Raw genomic sequence first — 19,536 nt, 5'->3', positions numbered from 1 at the left:
TGGACTCTGAGCTGCTGCTTCTTCAGCGTTTGGATTATTTCACCTGGACTCAGGTAAGACCGGCTTCAGCTGCAGCTTTTCCTGCACCGAGACGCTTTAAACAGCCTGAATTATTCCACACAGGAAAACTTTAGCCGACAGCAATAAAGTTTATCAAATGAACGCGTCTTAAAGCAGGTTTTTATTTGACGTTTCTGCATCAACGGCCGGTTAAACCGTGTTTTACATTCATTTTGTCTTATTCATGAAGATTCTAGGAGGAGATTTAATGATTGTTTATTTAAAAGCAGTTTTTAATAAAATAAAAGACATAAATATAATACTATAATAGTAAAACACAACATTTTACATCTTAAAGAGTTTTCTCGGGATTCGAATTCTTTAAAGATTACATCTGAAATATTTCCTCAAACACTGATTTTAATTTCTCACAGTTAATTTTTGTCTTAATTTTTCCTGAATAAACTCAAAAACCTGCAGTGAAATAAACCTGAAAAACTTCGTAACAGTTTCTGATATTTTTCTAATTAATGAGTTCAGATTTTTTTCATAAAACAGAAAATTAATCCACACTGTTTAGTGGTAATTTTCACAATAAAAGCTAATTATCCGATTTAGTTTGACCTTTTAAAGTCAAAGTGCTGTCAGAAATAAATGATTTCCTGCAGAATAAACAGAATAAAACAAATAACTCGTCTGAGCGGCGTTTCAAATAGAAAGCTTCAGACGGCTGCATTCATCATAAATGTTTCCTGTAACTGACCATTTTAACTCATTATTACTGATGTAAAGATACATTTATGATTTTAATTAATTACATTTGGTCTTTAAATTGTGTGGAATGAAAATGCCTTAAATGGAAAAATAATTATTAATTGCAGCAGCGCCTTGATAAAATGATCATTATGATTATTTAAGCAGCGTCTGAATAGAATAATGAGTATTAATAAAATAATAATAATTATCATCTACAGCAGAGTCTTAATTAAATAATAATAATTATTCCTGATTCTACGGCAGAGTTTCTGCTCGAACGGACAAAGAAAATGAACGCAGACGGAGTGAAAAGACGTCAGGAAATCAGATTTGTGATTTCTGTGGATTCAAATTAAACAGAATTCAGCTTTTAGGGATCAGAAATCAGATTTTAAATCCAGTTTAGTGATGAAACGTACAGAAAATGTCAGAGAATTAAAAACTGAATGAAATGAAAACTGCACAGATTCATGTTTTATTTTATCAGCAGGAATAATTCCACATTCGGCTCATTTCAGGCTGATTTTAATCCACTAAACGGATTAATTTGATAATAAACTGTTGAAACTTGTTGGATTTAAATAATTAATGGATTCATTTAGAGAACGGATCCGTTTAAAGCTTTAAATCCTCCAGAGAGTCATTTTAAAACGAACTCCGATACGTCCTGAAATAGGCTTTATTTACACAATTATTTAGGTTTAATTATTAGAACTAATTCAGGTTTTATTATTATATTTATTCAGGGTTTATTTATAGAACTAATTCAGGTTTTATTATTATATTTATTCAGGTTTTATTTATAGAACTAATTCAGGTTTTATTATTATATTAATTCAGGTTTTATTTATAGAATTAATTCATGTTTTTAATCTTCAGACGTCAGTAAATGAAAGAATCCTTTTATTAGTTTGGATCATTTCAAGCTGCAGCTTTGTATCCACTGATTTCATAAACATAAATTATAATAATCATTGTTGGTTTAAACAATAATAATTGTTATTGTTAACATTATTATTATTATTTCTGGATCTTCGATGTTTTTATGTGATTCTGTGGAATAAATCTGTAGAATTTATGAACAACCTTCTGACTGATTGACTGATTGATTGATTGATTGATTGATTATTGATTGATGTTTGCTGAGACCAATTCTGTGGGTTCTCTGTGTGTTTTGTGTGTGTTCTCTGAGGGTTCTCTGTGGGTTCTGTGAGGGTTCTCTGTGGGTTCTGTGAGGGTTCTCTGTGGGTTCTCTGTGGGTTCTCTGAGGGTTCTCTATGGGTTCTCTGTGTGTTTTGTGTGTGTTCTCTGAGGGTTCTCTGTGGGTTCTGTGAGGGTTCTCTGTGGGTTCTGTGAGGGTTCTCTGTGGGTTCTCTGTGGGTTCTCTGAGGGTTCTCTGTGGGTTCTGTGAGGGTTCTCTGTGGGTTCTCTGAGGGTTCTCTATGGGTTCTCTGAGTGTTCTGTGAGGGTCTCCTGTGTGCTCCTCTGTGGTCCAGGATGAAGGTGGAGGGTCTGCAGGAGGATGGGGACTCCTCCTCGGGTTCTGGAGCGGACCGGACCAGCCCCGGCTCGGCAGAACGCTGCATGTCTCGGCTGCTGAGCGCCGTGGAGAACGAGCTGCAGGCCGGCCGGGAGAAAGGAGACCCAACGGAGAGGGAGCTGAGGGTGGTTCTGGAGGACGCCGAGCTATGGAGGAAGTTCCAGCAGATCACCAACGAGATGATCGTCACCAAGAACGGACGGTGAGAGCAGAACCTCAGACCTTAAAGAGCAGGAAGAGCGTCTCCTGAAGTGTTGGACAACATCTGGTCTAGAACCTCCACTCAGATCCTCACTTTGTCTTCATTGGTTTCCACTCAACAAGTCCCCTGAAACTCTTCAAGACTCTCAACAAACACCTCTAGAACCTTCTTCATTAGTTCTGAAAACCTCTAAAACCTCCACAGCCTCAACAAGAACCCCACTGAAAGAACAGCGGGTCTCCAAGACCTTCAGAACCTCAGCAGACACATCAGTGGACAGCTAAAGAACCTTCATCTGTACCTCTGGAACCAAGAGGTTGGTCCCCCAGAGCTAACAAAGGAGGTTCTAGAGGTGTCTGTTGAGGTTCTTCATTACACAGATTAGAAATTATAAATGAGACTTTTAGAAGTTCCAGGGATCATAAATCAGATTTTTTTTAGAGGTTCCAGGGATTATAAAGAGCTTCCTGGAGGTTGTAGAGGTAAGGAAGGAGGCTTCACATTGATTTGTTGAGGTTCTTTAGGTCTTAAGGAGGTTTATTATGTGTTTGTTCAGGTTCTTGAAGAGGTTGCAGGTTCTTTGCTGAGGCTGGGGAGAATTTATTAGTGGTTCTAGAATCAGTGAAGGAGGCTTTACATTTATTTGTTGAGGTTCCGTAGATCTTAAAGAGGTTCACATTTTTCAGGAGGTTTAATATGTTTGTTCGGGTCCTTAAGGAGGTTCTATAGGTCTTAAAGAAAATTATTTTGTGTTTGTTGGGATTCTTAAGGAGGTTCAGATTCTTTCAGGAGGTTCGAGAGGTTGAAGGAAGAAGCTCAGGGTTTCAGTGAAGTCCCAAAGATGATTCTCTGATAATGAAGTCCTGATTTTATCAGCAGGTTTGGAACGACAGATTTTCTTTCAATTTAGCAGAATGAGTGGACACAAGAAGAAGACGTACTGACCAGATGTTCTCTGGGAGGAAGGAACCCTGACTGGAACAGAGGAAGTGGTTTTCAAAGGAAAGCCAAAGAAATCCTGCTTCTGCTGCTTCTCCTGCTTCTCCTGGTTCTGCTCAGTCCAGATGTGTTGTTCTGACTGTTTTCTACAACCCAGTGTTCTGCAGAGTTTAGTGAATACTGAAGGAATATTTGGTGGATCATTATGCTGCTAATTGAGGTTCTTCATTAGCCTCATTATCGGGTCAGCGTGGGGTTCTCTCGTTGTTCTCTGGATGTTCTCTGGCTGTTCCCTGGGTGTTCTAGCCAAGGTGTGCTGATCTGCAGAGAAACTCTCCATTTACACCTGCAGCGAACACTTCAGCCGCTGTCAGTGGAAACCTCTATGTGAGAGGTTTAGATTCACATGGATTTTATAAAAATCATAAAACAAACACACCTCCAGTAACGACCCTAAAACAAACGCAACTCCACTAACGACCCTAAAACAAACGCACCTCCAGTAACGACCCTAAAACAAACGCACCTCCAGTAACGACCCTAAAACAAACGCACCTCCAGTAACGACCCTAAAACAAACGCACCTCCAGTAACGACCCTAAAACAAACGCACCTCCAGTAACGACCCTAAAACAAACGCAACTCCACTAACGACCCTAAAACAAACGCACCTCCAGTAACAAAACTAAAACAAATGCACCTCCAGTAACGACCCTAAAACAAACGCACCTCCAGTAACGACCCTAAAACAAACGCACCTCCAGTAACGACCCTAAAACAAACGCACCTCCAGTAACGACCCTAAAACAAACGCACCTCCACTAACGACCCTAAAACAAACGCACCTCCAGTAACGACCCTAAAACAAACGCACCTCCACTAACGACCCTAAAACAAACGCACCTCCAGTAACGACCCTAAAACAAACGCACCTCCACTAACGACCCTAAAACAAACGCACCTCCAGTAACGACCCTAAAACAAACGCACCTCCAGTAACGACCCTAAAACAAACGCAACTCCACTAACGACCCTAAAACAAACGCACCTCCACTAACGACCCTAAAACAAACTCACCTCCAGTAACGACCATAAAACAAACGCAACGCAACTCCACTAACGACCCTAAAACAAACGCACCTCCAGTAACGACCATAAAACAAACGCAACTCCACTAACGACCCTAAAACAAACGCACCTCCAGTAACGACCCAAAAACAAATGCACCTCCAGTAACAAAACTAAAACAAACGCACCTCCAGTAACGACCATAAAACAAACCCACCTCCAGTAACGACCCTAAAACAAACGCACCTTCACTAACGACCCAAAAACAAACGCACCTGCACAAATGACTCTAATACAAACGCACCTCCAGTAACGACCCTAAAACAAACGCACCTCCACTCACGACCCTAAAACAAACGCAACTCCACTAACGACCCTAAAACAAACGCACCTCCAGTAACGACCCAAAAACAAACGCACCTCCACTAATGACCCTAAAACAAACGCACCTTCACGAACGACCCTAAAACAAATGCACCTCCAGTAACGACTCTATAACACACGCACCTCCAGTAAGGACCCTAAAACAAATGCACCTCCAGTAAGGACTCTAAAACAAACGCACCTCCAGTAATGACCCTAAAACAAACGCACCTCCACTAACGACCCTAAAACAAACGCACCTCCAGTAACGACCCTAAAACAAACGCACCTCCAGTAAGGAATCTAAAACAAACGCACCTCCACTAACGACTCTAAAACAAACGCACCTCCAGTAACGACCCTAAAACAAACTCACCTCCAGTAACGACCCTAAAACAAACGCACCTCCAGTAAGGAATCTAAAACAAACTCACCTCCAGTAACGACCCTAAAACAAACGCACCTCCAGTAAGGAATCTAAAACAAACGCACCTCCACTAACGACTCTACAACAAACTCACCTCCAGTAATGACCCTAAAACAAACGCACCTCCAGTAATGACTCTAAAACAAACGCACCTTCACTAACAACCCTAAAACAAACGCGCCTCCAGTAACGACTCTTAAACAAACGCACCTCCACTAACGACCCTAAAACAAATGCACCTCCAGTAACGACCCTAAAACAAACGCACCTCCAGTAACGACCCTAAAACAAACGCACCTCCAGTAACGACCCTAAAACAAACGCACCTCCAGTAAGGAATCTAAAACAAACTCACCTCCAGTAACGACCCTAAAACAAACGCACCTCCAGTAAGGAATCTAAAACAAACGCACCTCCACTAACGACTCTACAACAAACTCACCTCCAGTAATGACCCGAAAACAAACGCACCTCCAGTAACGACTCTAAAACAAACGCACCTTCACTAACAACCCTAAAACAAACGCGCCTCCAGTAACGACTCTTAAACAAACGCACCTCCACTAACGACCCTAAAACAAATGCACCTCCAGTAACGACTCTAAAACAAATGCACCTCCAGTAACGACCCTAAAACAAACGCACCTCCAGTAACGACTAAAACAAACGCACCTCCAGTAACGACTCTAAAACAAATGCACCTCCAGTAACGACCCTAAAACAAACGCACCTCCAGTAACGACCGTGAAACAGACAAGCTGCTAGAACAGAAGTCTTTTTTTCTTTTCCAATCAAACATATTTATAGATTTAATTTAAAATAGAATTAACTGAGATAACAGATGCATAATAATAACAATAACCATCATAAATAACAATAAAAAGAATAACAGTAATAAAAAGGGTGATGATAACAATGATAGTAATGAACCAGATGAAGCTAAATCTAAAATCTCAGCAGTTTTAACCTGAATGGATAAAAACGATCCAGTAAAATATTCTAATGAACGTTTAGACGAGTTAAAGCTGCAGCCTGATGGACTGAAGTTTTATTAAGGTTAGTTTAATGTTTCCCTCAACAGATCTAATCCAGAGAAGATCTGCTTCCTTCAGAGACCAGATCTGGTTCAGTGATGAATAAATCAGACATTTACCTCCTGTTTGTCAGTTCCTCAGTCAGAAAGAGGCTTTTCTCTTAATTGATGTAATTTATAGAAACAACCTGCAAGTTCTAAGACAGAAAACAAAATCAGAATGAAACCAGAATCAGAGGAAGAAAATAATACAAAAAAAATGAAAATCTGTCAATTAAAGCCTCAGTTTATGCCAGTCAGAGATAAACCAATGAACAAAGTTTATAATTTATCAGCTGAATGGACAGATTTTCTTCTGGAGCTGGACTAAACCAGATGTTTTTGACAGAACCAGATGTTTATACTTCTACATGTGACTGAATGTCCTCAGTGATGGACTTCTTGTCTCCTCCAGGAGGATGTTCCCGGTGCTGAAGGTCAGCGTCTCCGGTCTGGATCCCAGCTCCATGTACTCCTTCCTGCTGGACTTCGTTCCGGCTGACAGCTGTCGGTGGAAGTTCGTGAATGGGGAGTGGGTGGCAGCCGGCCGGGCAGAGGGGCGGGGCGAGGGGCGGGGCCATGGCGGCATCTACATCCACCCAGACTCTCCCAACTTTGGGGCTCATTGGATGAAGGCAGCCGTGACCTTCAACAAAGTCAAACTGACCAACAAGGTGAACGGAGGAGGACAGGTGAGGTTCTGACTAAACCACTGATTCATTCTTTATTAAGTCCTTCAGATGTTCCTCTTCAGTCCTCTTCATGAAGGAACCCGAGTCCACTCATTTCTGCTCACATCTTCTCACATTCTTCTCTGGTTTCTTCAGCTGCTCTTTACTGGAGGGGCTCTACCTTTCTCTGGAGAACACCTCAAAAGTTCTGCTGGCTTCAGGATTCACACTGTCCAGGTCCTGGTTCCTCTTGGTTCTAGATGAGAAACCCACCTCCATGCTTCACCGTCAGGACCATGCATCCACTGTGGTAGTCCTGGTCAGGTTCTCACCAAACATCTGGACTCCATCTGAGCCCAACTCATTGATCTTCATCTGACCAAAGAATGTTCTCCAGCATCCATCAGGCTTCTTCTCATGTTCTTCAGCAAACTTTTATCTGGAAGTTTAGTTCTGAGCAGCAAAGAGGTTTAGTTCTGGTCCTCCGTCCATAGAGGTTGATGTTCTGAAGGTTCCTTCACACTGTCTGAGCTTCACACTAACTCTGGTTTCCATAGAAACCCCTGAAACCAGTATGAAGCAGCTGATGTATGTTTTTACAGCTGGATGGAGAAAGTAGTTCACTGTCTGTGGAGTCATTTTAGGAGCTCTGATTAGTGAAACTATGACTCCTTCTAGACCTCCTGATTAGTGAAACTATGACTCTTTCAAGACCCCCTGATTAGTGGTACTATGACTCCTTCTAGACCTCCTGATTAGTGGTACTACGACTCCTTCTAATACTCCTGATTAGTGGTACTATGACTCCTTCTAATACTCCTGATTAGTGGTACTATGACTCCTTCTAGACCTCCTGATTAGTGGAACTATGACTCCTTCTAGACTCCTGATTAGTGGTACTATGGTTCCTTCTAGACATCCTGATTAGTGGAACTATGACTCCTTCTAGACCTCCTGATTAGTGGAACTATGACTCCTTCCAGAACTCCTGATTAGTGATTCTATGACTCCTTCTAGACCTCCTGATTAGTGGAACTATGACTCCTTCCAGAACTCCTGATTAGTGATTCTATGACTCCTTCTAGACCTCCTGATTAGTGGTACTATGACTCCTTCCAGAACTCCTGATTAGTGATTCTATGACTCCTTCTAGACCTCCTGATTAGTGGAACTATGACTCCTTCTAGACCTCCTGATTAGTGGAACTATGACTCCTTCCAGAACTCCTGATTAGTGATTCTATGACTCCTTCTAGACCTGATTAGTGGAACTATGACTCCTTCTAGACCTCCTGATTAGTGGTACTATGACTCCTTCCAGAACTCCTGATTAGTGATTCTATGACTCCTTCTAGACCTGATTAGTGGAACTATGACTCCTTCTAGACCTCCTGATTAGTGATTCTATGACTCCTTCTAGACCTCCTGATTAGTGGTATTATGACTCCTTCTAGACCTCCTGATTCCTGCTGACTCTGTGCTTCTCTGGTTTTCAGTTGCTCACTGATCTTCCTGGATCTTTTTCCATCTTTATCGAGTCTCTCCGTCAGATGTTTCTCTTCCTCTGTTCAGGTCTTCTCCATGTGGACTCATGATGCAGACATAGATAGATCCAGTCCATAGGTCCAGAAGTGAGAAGGTTCTGTTGTTCTCAGCTCCGTTTAGAACCATGTTCATCAGTTAGACTGACTGGAATCACAGCTGGACCCTTAAATATTGTCTTTATAAATTCTTCTCATCATTGATCAGAGTACATGTTCTGCTGTTGTTCTTTCAGTAATCAGATTACTGTGAGGTATTTCAGAGTATTCTGGTACTCGGTATTGCAGTACTTGTAGTAAAGTGTGAAAGTTTTTCGACCATCTGTGGATCAGTTGGAGGTAGTTCCAGCGTCAGTCAGTCAGAAGGGTTTATGGAGTGGAGCCATCTTTGTCTTTTGGCCCAAACACTCTTTTATCCATCTGTCTTTTCTCCCTCATCCATCAAGCCCCCCCTCGCTAACGAGGCCAATTAACCAATGGGAGCTCTCGGAGCGGCCGACAAAAACAAACAGTTTTCTATTGAGATTGAGAGGCTGGCTTCAGATGTGACCCGGCTGGCGGACCACATTAGCTGGAGTGTGTGTGGGCTCGCTGTGAATATAGTTTACCTCGCTCTGCCTGCAGCATCTCAAGCATGATGGCCAAATTAATTTCCCGGTAAAAAACATAATTACCATAATGTACAAATAAGCTGAGCAATTATTTCATTACAGCGAGCCTCTGTGTTCCAGCTCGCATTACGGCAGCGTGTGCGTGTCATGTTTGGACACGGATAATGGGTAAACACAAACAACAGCATGTGTGTGTGTGTGTGTGTGTGTGTGGTGAACAGCTCTCGACAGGAAGTGCATTAAACTGCCGCCGGCCAATTAAGAGCTGTTTATCCCGTTCCCGTGGTTACGAGGGGGCGAGCAGGTGAAGTGAGCGAGGAGAGGGACTGAAGTGGTTAATTAGAGGCTGTAGTCTCTCGCCCACTAAAGGACAACACAGAGAGACTCTCAGCATGGAGAGGATGATAATGGACAGGAGGAGACGAGGAGAAGAAGAGGAGAAGAAGACGAGAAGAAGAAGAACAAAGAAAGAAGAGCCTCAAAGAACCAAACTATGATTCCAGTCAGTCTAACTGATGAACAGGATTCTAAACGGAGCTGAGAACAACAGAACCTTCTCACTTCTGGACCTATGGACTGGATCTATCTATGTCTGCATCATGGCTCCACATGGAGAAGACCTGAACAGAGGAAGAGAAACATCTGATTGAGAGACTCGACAAAGATGGAAAAAGATCCAGGAAGATCAGTGAGCAACTAAAAGCTAGTGAAGCACAGAGACAGCAGGAATCAGGAGGTCTAGAAGGAGTCATAGTACCACTAATCAGGAGGTCTAGAAGGAGTCATAGTTCCACTAATCAGGAGGTATAGAAGGAGTCATAGTACCACTAATCAGGAGGTATAGAAGGAGTCATAGTTCCACTAATCAGGAGGTCTAGAAGGAGTCATAGTACCACTAATCAGGAGGTATAGAAGGAGTCATAGTACCACTAATCAGGAGGTCTAGAAGGAGACATAGTTCCACTAATCAGGAGGTCTAGAAGGAGTCATAGTACCACTAATCAGGAGGTATAGAAGGAGTCATAGTACCACTAATCAGGGGGTCTAGAAGGAGTCATAGTTTCACTAATCAGGAGGTCTAGAAGGAGTCACAGTACCACTAATCAGGAGGTCTGGGAGGAGTCATAGTTCCACTAATCAGGAGGTCTAGAAGGAGTCATAGTACCACTAAGGAGGTCTAGAAGGAGTCATAGTACCACTAATCAGGAGGTCTAGAAGGAGTCACAGTACCACTAATCAGGAGGTCTAGAAGGAGTCATAGTACCACTAAGGAGGTCTAGAAGGAGTCATAGTACCACTAAGGAGGTCTAGAAGGAGTCATAGTACCACTCAGGAGGTCTAGAAGGAGTCATAGTACCACTAATCAGGAGGTCTAGAAGGAGTCATAGTTCCACTAATCAGGGCTTCCAGATGAAAGTTTGCTGAAGAACATGAGAAGAAGCCTGATGGATGTTGGAGAACATTCTTTGGTCAGATGAAGATCAATGATTTGGGCTCAGATGGAGTCCAGATGTTTGGTGATAACCTGACCAGGACTACCACAGTGGATGCATGGTCCTGACTGTGAAGAACGGAGGTGGGTTTCTCCACTAGAACCAGGTGGAACCAGGACCTGAACAGAGTGAGTCCTGAAGCCTGCAGAATCTTTGAGGTGTTCTCCTGCTGTTCACTGTAAGTTCTATGAACAAGTACTGACAGTATAACCAGGTTTAACAAGGTATCACCAGGTATAAACTGTCTCTTCTCTTTGTTTCTTCCAGATTATGTTGAACTCTCTCCATAAATACGAGCCTCAGCTCCACATCGTTTGTGTTGGTTCTCGTCATCGTTTGGTGTCCAACATTTCCTTCAAAGAAACTCAGTTTATCGCTGTCACTGCCTACCAGAATGAAGAGGTACTAACACTCTGATTTATTAAACCAGATTAAAGAAGAATAAACCAGATTAAAGAAGAATAAACCAGATTAAAGAAGAATAAACCAGATTAAACAGAATTTGACCAGATTCAACCAGAATAAACCAGATTCAATCAGATTCAACCAGATTAAACCAGAAGAAACCAGATTAAACCAGAAGAAACCAGAAGAAACCTGATTAAACCGGAATAAACCAAATTAAACAGGATTTGACCAGATTCAGCCAGATTAAATCAGATTAAATGAGCCTGTCCTCAAACAAAAAACGACCCCATAGGTTGTCTGTACACGCCCGTATTACGACCGATTGTTACGTTTTGACGTTAAGCGACCTCTAGCGGTTGAGTAAATATCGACACTCTGGTGTCGCAGGTGAAATGTCACCATGAACAAACTTTTACTTAACACTATCCCTAACCCTAACCCTAAACCCGTGTTGCGAAAGCCAGAAAAAAGCCGTTTCACGAGGGAAAAGCCGTTTCGTGAATTAAATCCCGTAATGCGTTCCTTTTCCCCGTAGGGGCGCTAACGTAAATTCGCTCTCATGGGTCGTATTCCGGTGCACGTTACATACGACCTGTGTGGTCGTATGAATTGGAGGACTTGTTGGATTAAACCACATATAGTGATAAATGTCACCGATGGTCTCAGTTCTGTAGAATGTCTACTTTGTTGTTTCACTGAAATAAAGAATTAATTTACCAGATAGATCAGAGGTAAAACCTTTCCTCGTGTTCCTCTGTAGATCACAGCTCTGAAGATCAAATACAACCCGTTTGCTAAAGCTTTCCTGGACGCCAAGGAGAGGTACCAACACACACATAGAGTACATGTACACAAAATGCACAGCATATACACATAAATATTCAACATGTACTTCAAACACTATGTGATGGCAGCATCTGATTGGTCCTCAGGAACCCAGGGGGGCGGGGCTTACCGGACCCATCAGAGAATCGAGTTGGAATTCAATCCTGTGAGTTAAAAAGATGTTTTATCCTCCTGTGTACTTTTACCACCATTACTATTATTTACTGCAGTATAACGTGCATTATTTGCCTCTGTTATTACTATTTACTGCAGTATAACATGTATTATTACTATTTACTGCAATATATTATGTATTATTACTATTTACTACAATATAACATTTATTATTACTATTTACAGCAGTATAACATTTATTATTACTATTTACTGCAATATAACATTTAGTATTACTATTTAGTGCAGTATAACATTTATTATTACTATTTACTGCAATATAACATTTAGTATTACTATTTAGTGCAGTATAACATTTATTATTACTATTTAGTGCAGTATAACATTTAGTATTACTATTTAGTGCAGTATAACATTTATTATTACTATTTACTACAATATAACATTTAGTATTACTATTTACTGCAGTATAACATGTATTATTACTATTTACTGCAATATAACATTTAGTATTACTATTTAGTGCAGTATAACATTTAGTATTACTATTTAGTGCAGTATAACATTTATTATTACTATTTACTGCAATATAACATTTAGTATTACTATTTACTGCAGTATAACATTCATTATTACTATTTACTGCAGTATAACATTTATTATTACTATTTACTGCAATATAACATTTAGTATTACTATTTAGTGCAGTATAACATTTAGTATTACTATTTAGTGCAGTGTAACATTTATTATTACTATTTACTGCAGTATAACATTTATTATTACTATTTACTGCAATATATTATGTATTATTACTATTTACTACAATATAACATTTATTATTACTATTTACAGCAGTATAACATTTATTACTATTTACTGCAGTATAACATTTATTATTACTATTTACTGCAGTATAACATTTATTATTACTATTTACTGCAATATAACATTTAGTATTACTATTTAGTGCAGTATAACATTTAGTATTACTATTTAGTGCAGTATAACATTTAGTATTACTATTTAGTGCAGTATAACATTTATTATTACTATTTACTGCAGTATAACATTTATTATTACTATTTACTACAGTATGTATTATTTACCTCTGTTATTACTATTTACAGCAGTATAACATGTATTATTTAATTCTAATATTACTATTTACTGCAGTACAGCATGTGTTATTTAACAGATAAAGTTCTTCTGGTTGGTATTTTAGATTCCATGATGTGGACTTGGGTCCAGTGATGAGTTATGAGGTTCTGTTGCAGGTCGTATGTTATCAGGAGAAAAACCATGATGTTCCTTAAGGGTTAGGGTTAGGCTGGGGACACTGTCCAGTTAAATAGCAGACATTTAGTTTTCTTAGAACTGAGGAACAAGTGAAGGTCCTGAAAAGACTCCTGTACTGAAGTAAGGCTGAGTTAAAGGTAGAAGCAGCAGAGCGAAGTGATGGACCAGTGGAGTAAATAATGGTGTCATCAGCATAGAGCTGTATCTGGAGGCACCAATTGCTTTGGACACATCATTTATGGAGATGGAAGGCAAAGTTGGGCCCAAGATGGAGCCTTGAGGTGCACCCTTAGTGATGATCAAAGGTTCAGACATAAAGTTCTCTGACTTTACTCGTTGTATACGATCACTGAAGGTCTTGATGATGGTGGGTCGACCCGTCTGCTGGTGATGACCTTCATGTCCATGAAGATGAGCTGCTTCAGTTTGTTGTGTTGTGGTTGTTCAGTGTTGTGGTCAGCGGTGACCTTGGATCCTTTGATGTTTTTTTCAGGTTGGTCCTTGTGCTCGGCCGGAGGAGGTGGAGCTTTTCCTTATGGCAGCGGCCTCCCGCTGACATCACACCATCACCATGGTTACAAACACCATGGTTACCCTGGGAGACACACACCTTATCCATCCGCCTACCTGCCACACCGCTCACACTCATCAGGTAACATCATAGAAATACTTCAAAAGATATGTTTTAAATACAGCATGTAGAAACTGTTTATATGTTCAGTATACAGATGTGGACTTGTACTGTAATACTGAAGCAGTACTCAGAGTACATCTGATGCAGTACTGACTGTACCTGTAGTACTGATGCAGTACTCAGAGTACATCTGATGCAGTACTGACTGTACCTGTCGTAGTGAAACAGAACTCAGAGTATATCTGAGGCAGTACCAACTGTACCTGTAGTACTGATGCAGGACTCAGAGTACATCTCATGCAGTACTGACTGTGTGTCTTAAGGTGTCCAGGTCCTATCAGATGGTTGGACCAGTACTTCTCCTCGTCCTGCCTCCTCCTCCTCCTCGTCCCTTCCCCTGACCAGCGGTGCTCCTTCTTCACAGGCCCCTCCTCCCCACAGCTCCAGGTGAGGCTCCGGCCACGGCCACAGGTGTTGCATTAACCATACAGGTGATGTACAGGTGAACTAACTCTGTGTGCTTCCAGTCAGTATCCCTGTCTGTGGACGGTCGGCTGCAGTGAGCTAAGTCCCTCCCACTCACCATGCGGGGCTCTCCATGGACCAATCAGCAGCGAGAGCCTCATGCAACCCCCCAGTCACGGGAGAGTGGGCGGAGCTGGGTGGCCACCAAGTTCCACCCACTCCTTCTGAGAAGGGATGTGATTGGCTGAGATGAATCACACTGATGACCCACGAGGAGGTTATTAGTCACCACTGTTAATAGCTGGTTACCACTGGTAACCGTGGTAACCAGTGGCAGCCAGTGGTAACCGCTGGTAACCAGTGGTAACTAATGGTAACCACCATTGATACATATTTGTACATACTGGCAGCTAATAGTGAGTATTTGTGACTATTTGTAAAAACAGAAACTGCAAACAAATGACTTGTATTTAACCACATATACTAGTGGATACTAATATCTACTAGTGGCTACCAATATCTACTGGTGGCTTTTAATATCTGTTAGTGGCTACTAGTAACTATCAGTAACTACTAGTAACTGCCTGTGGTTCTGTGTACCTGCTGGTAGTTACTGGTCCAAACCAGTACTACCTGTAAATACCTGTAAATATGTTGTGGTGACCTTGTGGCTACTGGTTGGTGTTTTTGGCTACCTGTACCTGCAGGTAAATGTACCTGTAACCCTCATAGTGCTGATGTTGTGGCGCCCCCTGCTGTCTGATTTGCGTCCACGCTTCCTATTGTTGCCTCTGATTGTTGCTGAGAAATAGAAACCAACGATTGAACGTCTTTGTTGTTCTGATGTTGCTCTGCTCCATGTCAATAAAGATTTACTGACAGTTTGATAGTAGTATCTGGTCATTTCTCTACACCAAGCACATAGTACACCAAGTATACCAAATATTCAGTACACCAAGTACTCAGTACACCAAGTAGAACAGAGAACACTTGGAGGTTAACGAGCAGGTGGAACACCATCTACTCTGATTATCTTTACTGTGAAAACAATGAAACAAAATATGATAACAGCCCTGGATCGTTACACAGGTGAGCTCTAACAGGTGAGCTCTAACAGATGAGTTCTAACAGGTGACATCCTACAGGTGAGCACTAACAGGTGATGTCCTGTTAGAGCATCTGTCGGCAGCATCTGATTAGAGGAACATTTAATTCTGGTTTCAATAATTCAAGTACAGTCACCTGCCCCTTTTGCCCCTTGATGCCCAAAGTGCCCTTTTGTCAAAGTTCGATCTTTCAATTTCATTTAATTGTATTTAATTTAGTTTTTTATTTGTAAGTTTATGTGTGTGTAAAAGTATTTGAGGCCCAAAATAATAGATAAAACAAAAATAAAAATAATAACTGAGCTCTACCCTCAGTCAGTCACATGATCTACTGTCACACTGCCCTGACGTGTTTGTGTCCGGTGTATTCTAGATGACTGATGAAGTGAAGTGAGCATCCTGTGTGTGTGTCTGACTAACACACCTCTCATCAGTTATATCTGCTAGTTAACCACAGCGTGCTGAGAGGATAAAGGATGCCAGGATTCTTTTTGTTTCTGTGTGTTTCTGTTGTCAAAGTGCATCAGAGAGATGTATTATTTTACTGTCAGTGATCTGCAGTGTGTTTCCTGTTTCTAGAGGCCACGAAGCAGACGTTATTTATTTCACTAGAACTATGTACATGCATTTTCACATAATTTTGGACTTTTGCAGTATAAATACGATAACAATAATAATTAGAACAATTTGAATTGTGATTTTCTCAACCTGCCATTTAAAGATATCAGTACTTGTTTATAACATTTGTATATATAGACAAATTAAATATAATATGCATAAATATAAAGTATATAACTTTTATAACTTTGCAAAGAATAGTCAAACTGAATAAAAGCACAAATACATTTAAATACATGATTTCTGTATCATTTTTTAAAAATGTATTATTAGCACTATGAATAATATAGGACAGATTATGAATCATCTCTAAATTGTCCGTAGGTGTGAATGTGAGTGTGATTGTGTGTCTGTATATGTAGCCCTGTGACAGACTGGTGACCTGTCCAGGGTGTCCCCTGCCTTCACCAGAGCACTAAGTGGATGATGGATGGATGATGGATGGATGGATGATGGATGGATGGATGGATGGATGGATGGATGGATGGATGGATGGATGATGGATGGATGATGGATGGATGGATGGATGGATGGATGGATGATGGATGGATGGATGGATGATTGATGATGGATGGATGGATGGATGGATGGATGGATGATGATGGATGGATGGATGGATGGATGGATGGATGGATGGATGATGATGGATGGATGGATGGATGGATGGATGGATGGATGATGGATGGATGATGGATGGATGGATGGATGGATGGATGATGGATGGATGGATGGATGATTGATGATGGATGGATGGATGGATGGATGGATGGATGATGATGGATGGATGGATGGATGGATGGATGGATGGATGGATGGATGATGGATGGATGATTTATGGATGGATGTAAGGATGGATGATGGATGGATGGATGGATGATTGATGGATGGATGATGGATGGATGATGGATGGAAGGATGGATGATGATGGATGGATGGATGATGATGGCTGGATGGATGGATGATGGATGATGGATGGATGGATGGCTGGATGATTTATGGATGGATGATGGATGGATGATGGATGGAAGGATGGATGGATGATGGATGGATGGATGATGGATGATGGATGGATTGATGGATGATGGATGGATGGATGATGGATGATGATGGATGATTGATGGATGATGGATGGATGGATGGATACTGATGTTCTGTGAAGTCTCTCAGCAGTCAGTGAGGTTGAGTTCTGGTTTCTTCAGATATTCTAATAATGAAGCTTAAATGTTTTTTATGCACACTTACAGTCATAAGAAGAGAACTAAGCTGCTAGATCGGGGGTGTCAAACTCAGTTCCTGGAGGGCCACTATCCTGCATGTTTTAGATGCTTCCCTCTTCCAACACACCTGATTCAAATGATCAGGCTCATTATCAGGCTTCTGCTGAGCTTAATGATAAGCTGATCATTTGAATCAGGTGTGTTGTAAGAAGGAAACATCTAGAACATAGAGGATAGTGGTCCTCCAGGAACTGAGTTTGACACCCCTGTGCTAGATGCTACTAGGAATTAAATCCAGTCTTTGATTTCATTTAAAAACAGGACGAAGAAACCAAAACACTAAAACCAAGTTCCTGACTCCATGAAGAAAAAGTCCAAACATTCAGTTCTTTCCTTGTTGCAGTAAAATGTACTGAATTATCAACAGAAGCTGGAGATGTTTGATTTAAGTTTTACTTTAGAGAATTATAAAAGATTAGACATAAAATAATCCCAAACAAATACAGAGTGACCAGAGCCCTAGAGATAGTAAGAGTTGCGACACTCCCATAGGGTGCCGTTGTACGCTTTCTTCCAGTCTACTTCCGGGTTGTGGAGGCTTGTTTAGTTCCAAGCACCGCTTCTACAGTGATATCCACCGTTTATTTGCACTGCAGGTCGTTGAGTATATGTGGAGGTAAGTTGATGAAATGCCTTCCTCTTTTGAATTGTCAACTGCCTATATTTTATCAGAGGCTCTTATGATGCACATGCTGAGCTTTATTTGTATTTGCGCAGCGTAATTATATATATTTTTTATCTTGGTAGACGACCGAATTTCTGCTACTTTTTTTAGCTCGACTCTGCTGTTAGCTGTGAAGTTATCTCCAGGGATATATTGACGGATTAATTGTTGATGAGTCGCTACCTCGTTTTAATTTTAACGTCTTTATATTATATCAGAAGCCCTTTGTGGTGCATACATTTATCTGTATTTGTGAATATTGGCAGATGACCGACTTTCAGGCATTGCCATGTGCTTGTTAGCTCTTCTTTGAAAGCTACCTAGCTACATCGCTACCTCTTTTTAATTGTCAAGACTACGTCCTTTATATGAGACCCTTTATAATGCATAAACTTATACTTGTAAGTATTTAACAAATATGTTTATTAATATCTATCGTATCTATCTATCCTCCAGCATCCCGAGAGCCCTCACTGAAGACATGAAGACCCTCATTGTTTCTCCCATTGTCAATAAAACATACTATTTCATTCATCAAAGCAGAATGAGTTGTTATTCTTGAATATATATATTGTGTATGTCTTAAAATGGTTATAGTGAGTCAACTCCTGCCTGGACACTATCTGCTGAATGGACTGTTGTTACTCTGCTTTTCAATAACTCCCAGACTACGGGTAAGTGAATCAGAGAAATATAGACATTGTCTGGAAATACAATAATCCAGCTGGGCAAAAATTAACATCTTCAATCATCTTACATTTCTGTGTAAAAGTTGATTTTCCATGCTAACACGAATGTGAAACATTCCCTCCAAAACCCCAAAAGTGTCTTTAATATGTCACCTTACGGCTCAAAATGTAAAACTGACATTTACATACATACTCCAAAGAATTAATAATCAAACAAGTACTTGGAGGTAGGCTGGCTACCACCAGCCTGAATCTCAAGTGAGATACAGGCTGGGTACCTGCTATTCATTTTCTTGTAGGGGTGGAGCAGTTTAAAATTTTCCACAGCCGTTGATTGGGCGCTGCATATGTCAGTCAGTCTGGGGCAGTTGAAGCTCACAGCCAATCGTGTCACTGCTAGCCGCTGACGTAAATGCAGAGCGACGGCAGCACCACGAAAAAGAATCATTGCTGTGTTTGCTCATGTGTTTGCTTCTTTCGCCATGTCGCCGGACGATTCTTGCCGTTTATGTAAAGTAAACATGAGGGAAAGTGGACCCCGTGTTTATGCACACTCCACAGATATGTTTGTGTCAAAAACAACGCCGACCATATCAGATAGGTTAGCGATGATGGACCTGATAGTCACCCCGGAGCCGGAGCAGTCAAACAGATGCTGCCAGCGCTGCACCTCCACACTCGGTCGGCTTGAAAAAGACTTTCCTTTATTCAGGCAATGGGAAGAGAACGTCCGG

The 19,536-nt window shown here is 41.0% G+C and overlaps 1 protein-coding gene across 1 annotated transcript in view; it reads left to right on the top strand.

Moving 5' to 3' along the window:
* The window catches only part of LOC110971368 (T-box transcription factor TBX19-like), a 15,580-nt gene extending 248 nt beyond the window's left edge, over positions 1-15,332 (top strand). Inside the window, exons 1-9 of the mRNA XM_051941988.1 lie at positions 1-53; positions 2,253-2,498; positions 6,783-7,059; positions 10,950-11,084; positions 11,851-11,912; positions 12,023-12,081; positions 13,843-14,001; positions 14,307-14,430; positions 14,511-15,332. The exon at positions 1-53 is cut by the window's left edge and continues 248 nt beyond it. Of these exons, the coding sequence (XP_051797948.1) occupies positions 2,254-2,498; positions 6,783-7,059; positions 10,950-11,084; positions 11,851-11,912; positions 12,023-12,081; positions 13,843-14,001; positions 14,307-14,430; positions 14,511-14,676 (1,227 nt within the window). The 5' untranslated portion in view covers positions 1-53; position 2,253 and the 3' untranslated portion in view covers positions 14,677-15,332. The remainder of the gene's footprint in view (positions 54-2,252; positions 2,499-6,782; positions 7,060-10,949; positions 11,085-11,850; positions 11,913-12,022; positions 12,082-13,842; positions 14,002-14,306; positions 14,431-14,510) is intronic.
* The last annotated feature ends 4,204 nt before the right edge of the window (positions 15,333-19,536 follow it).

This window comes from Acanthochromis polyacanthus, chromosome 22 (assembly GCF_021347895.1).
Source record: "Acanthochromis polyacanthus isolate Apoly-LR-REF ecotype Palm Island chromosome 22, KAUST_Apoly_ChrSc, whole genome shotgun sequence".
Taxonomy (NCBI): domain Eukaryota; kingdom Metazoa; phylum Chordata; class Actinopteri; family Pomacentridae; genus Acanthochromis; species Acanthochromis polyacanthus.
The sequence above is the reverse complement of the archived record's forward strand: the minus strand, read 5'-3'. Positions and strand labels throughout refer to the sequence as shown.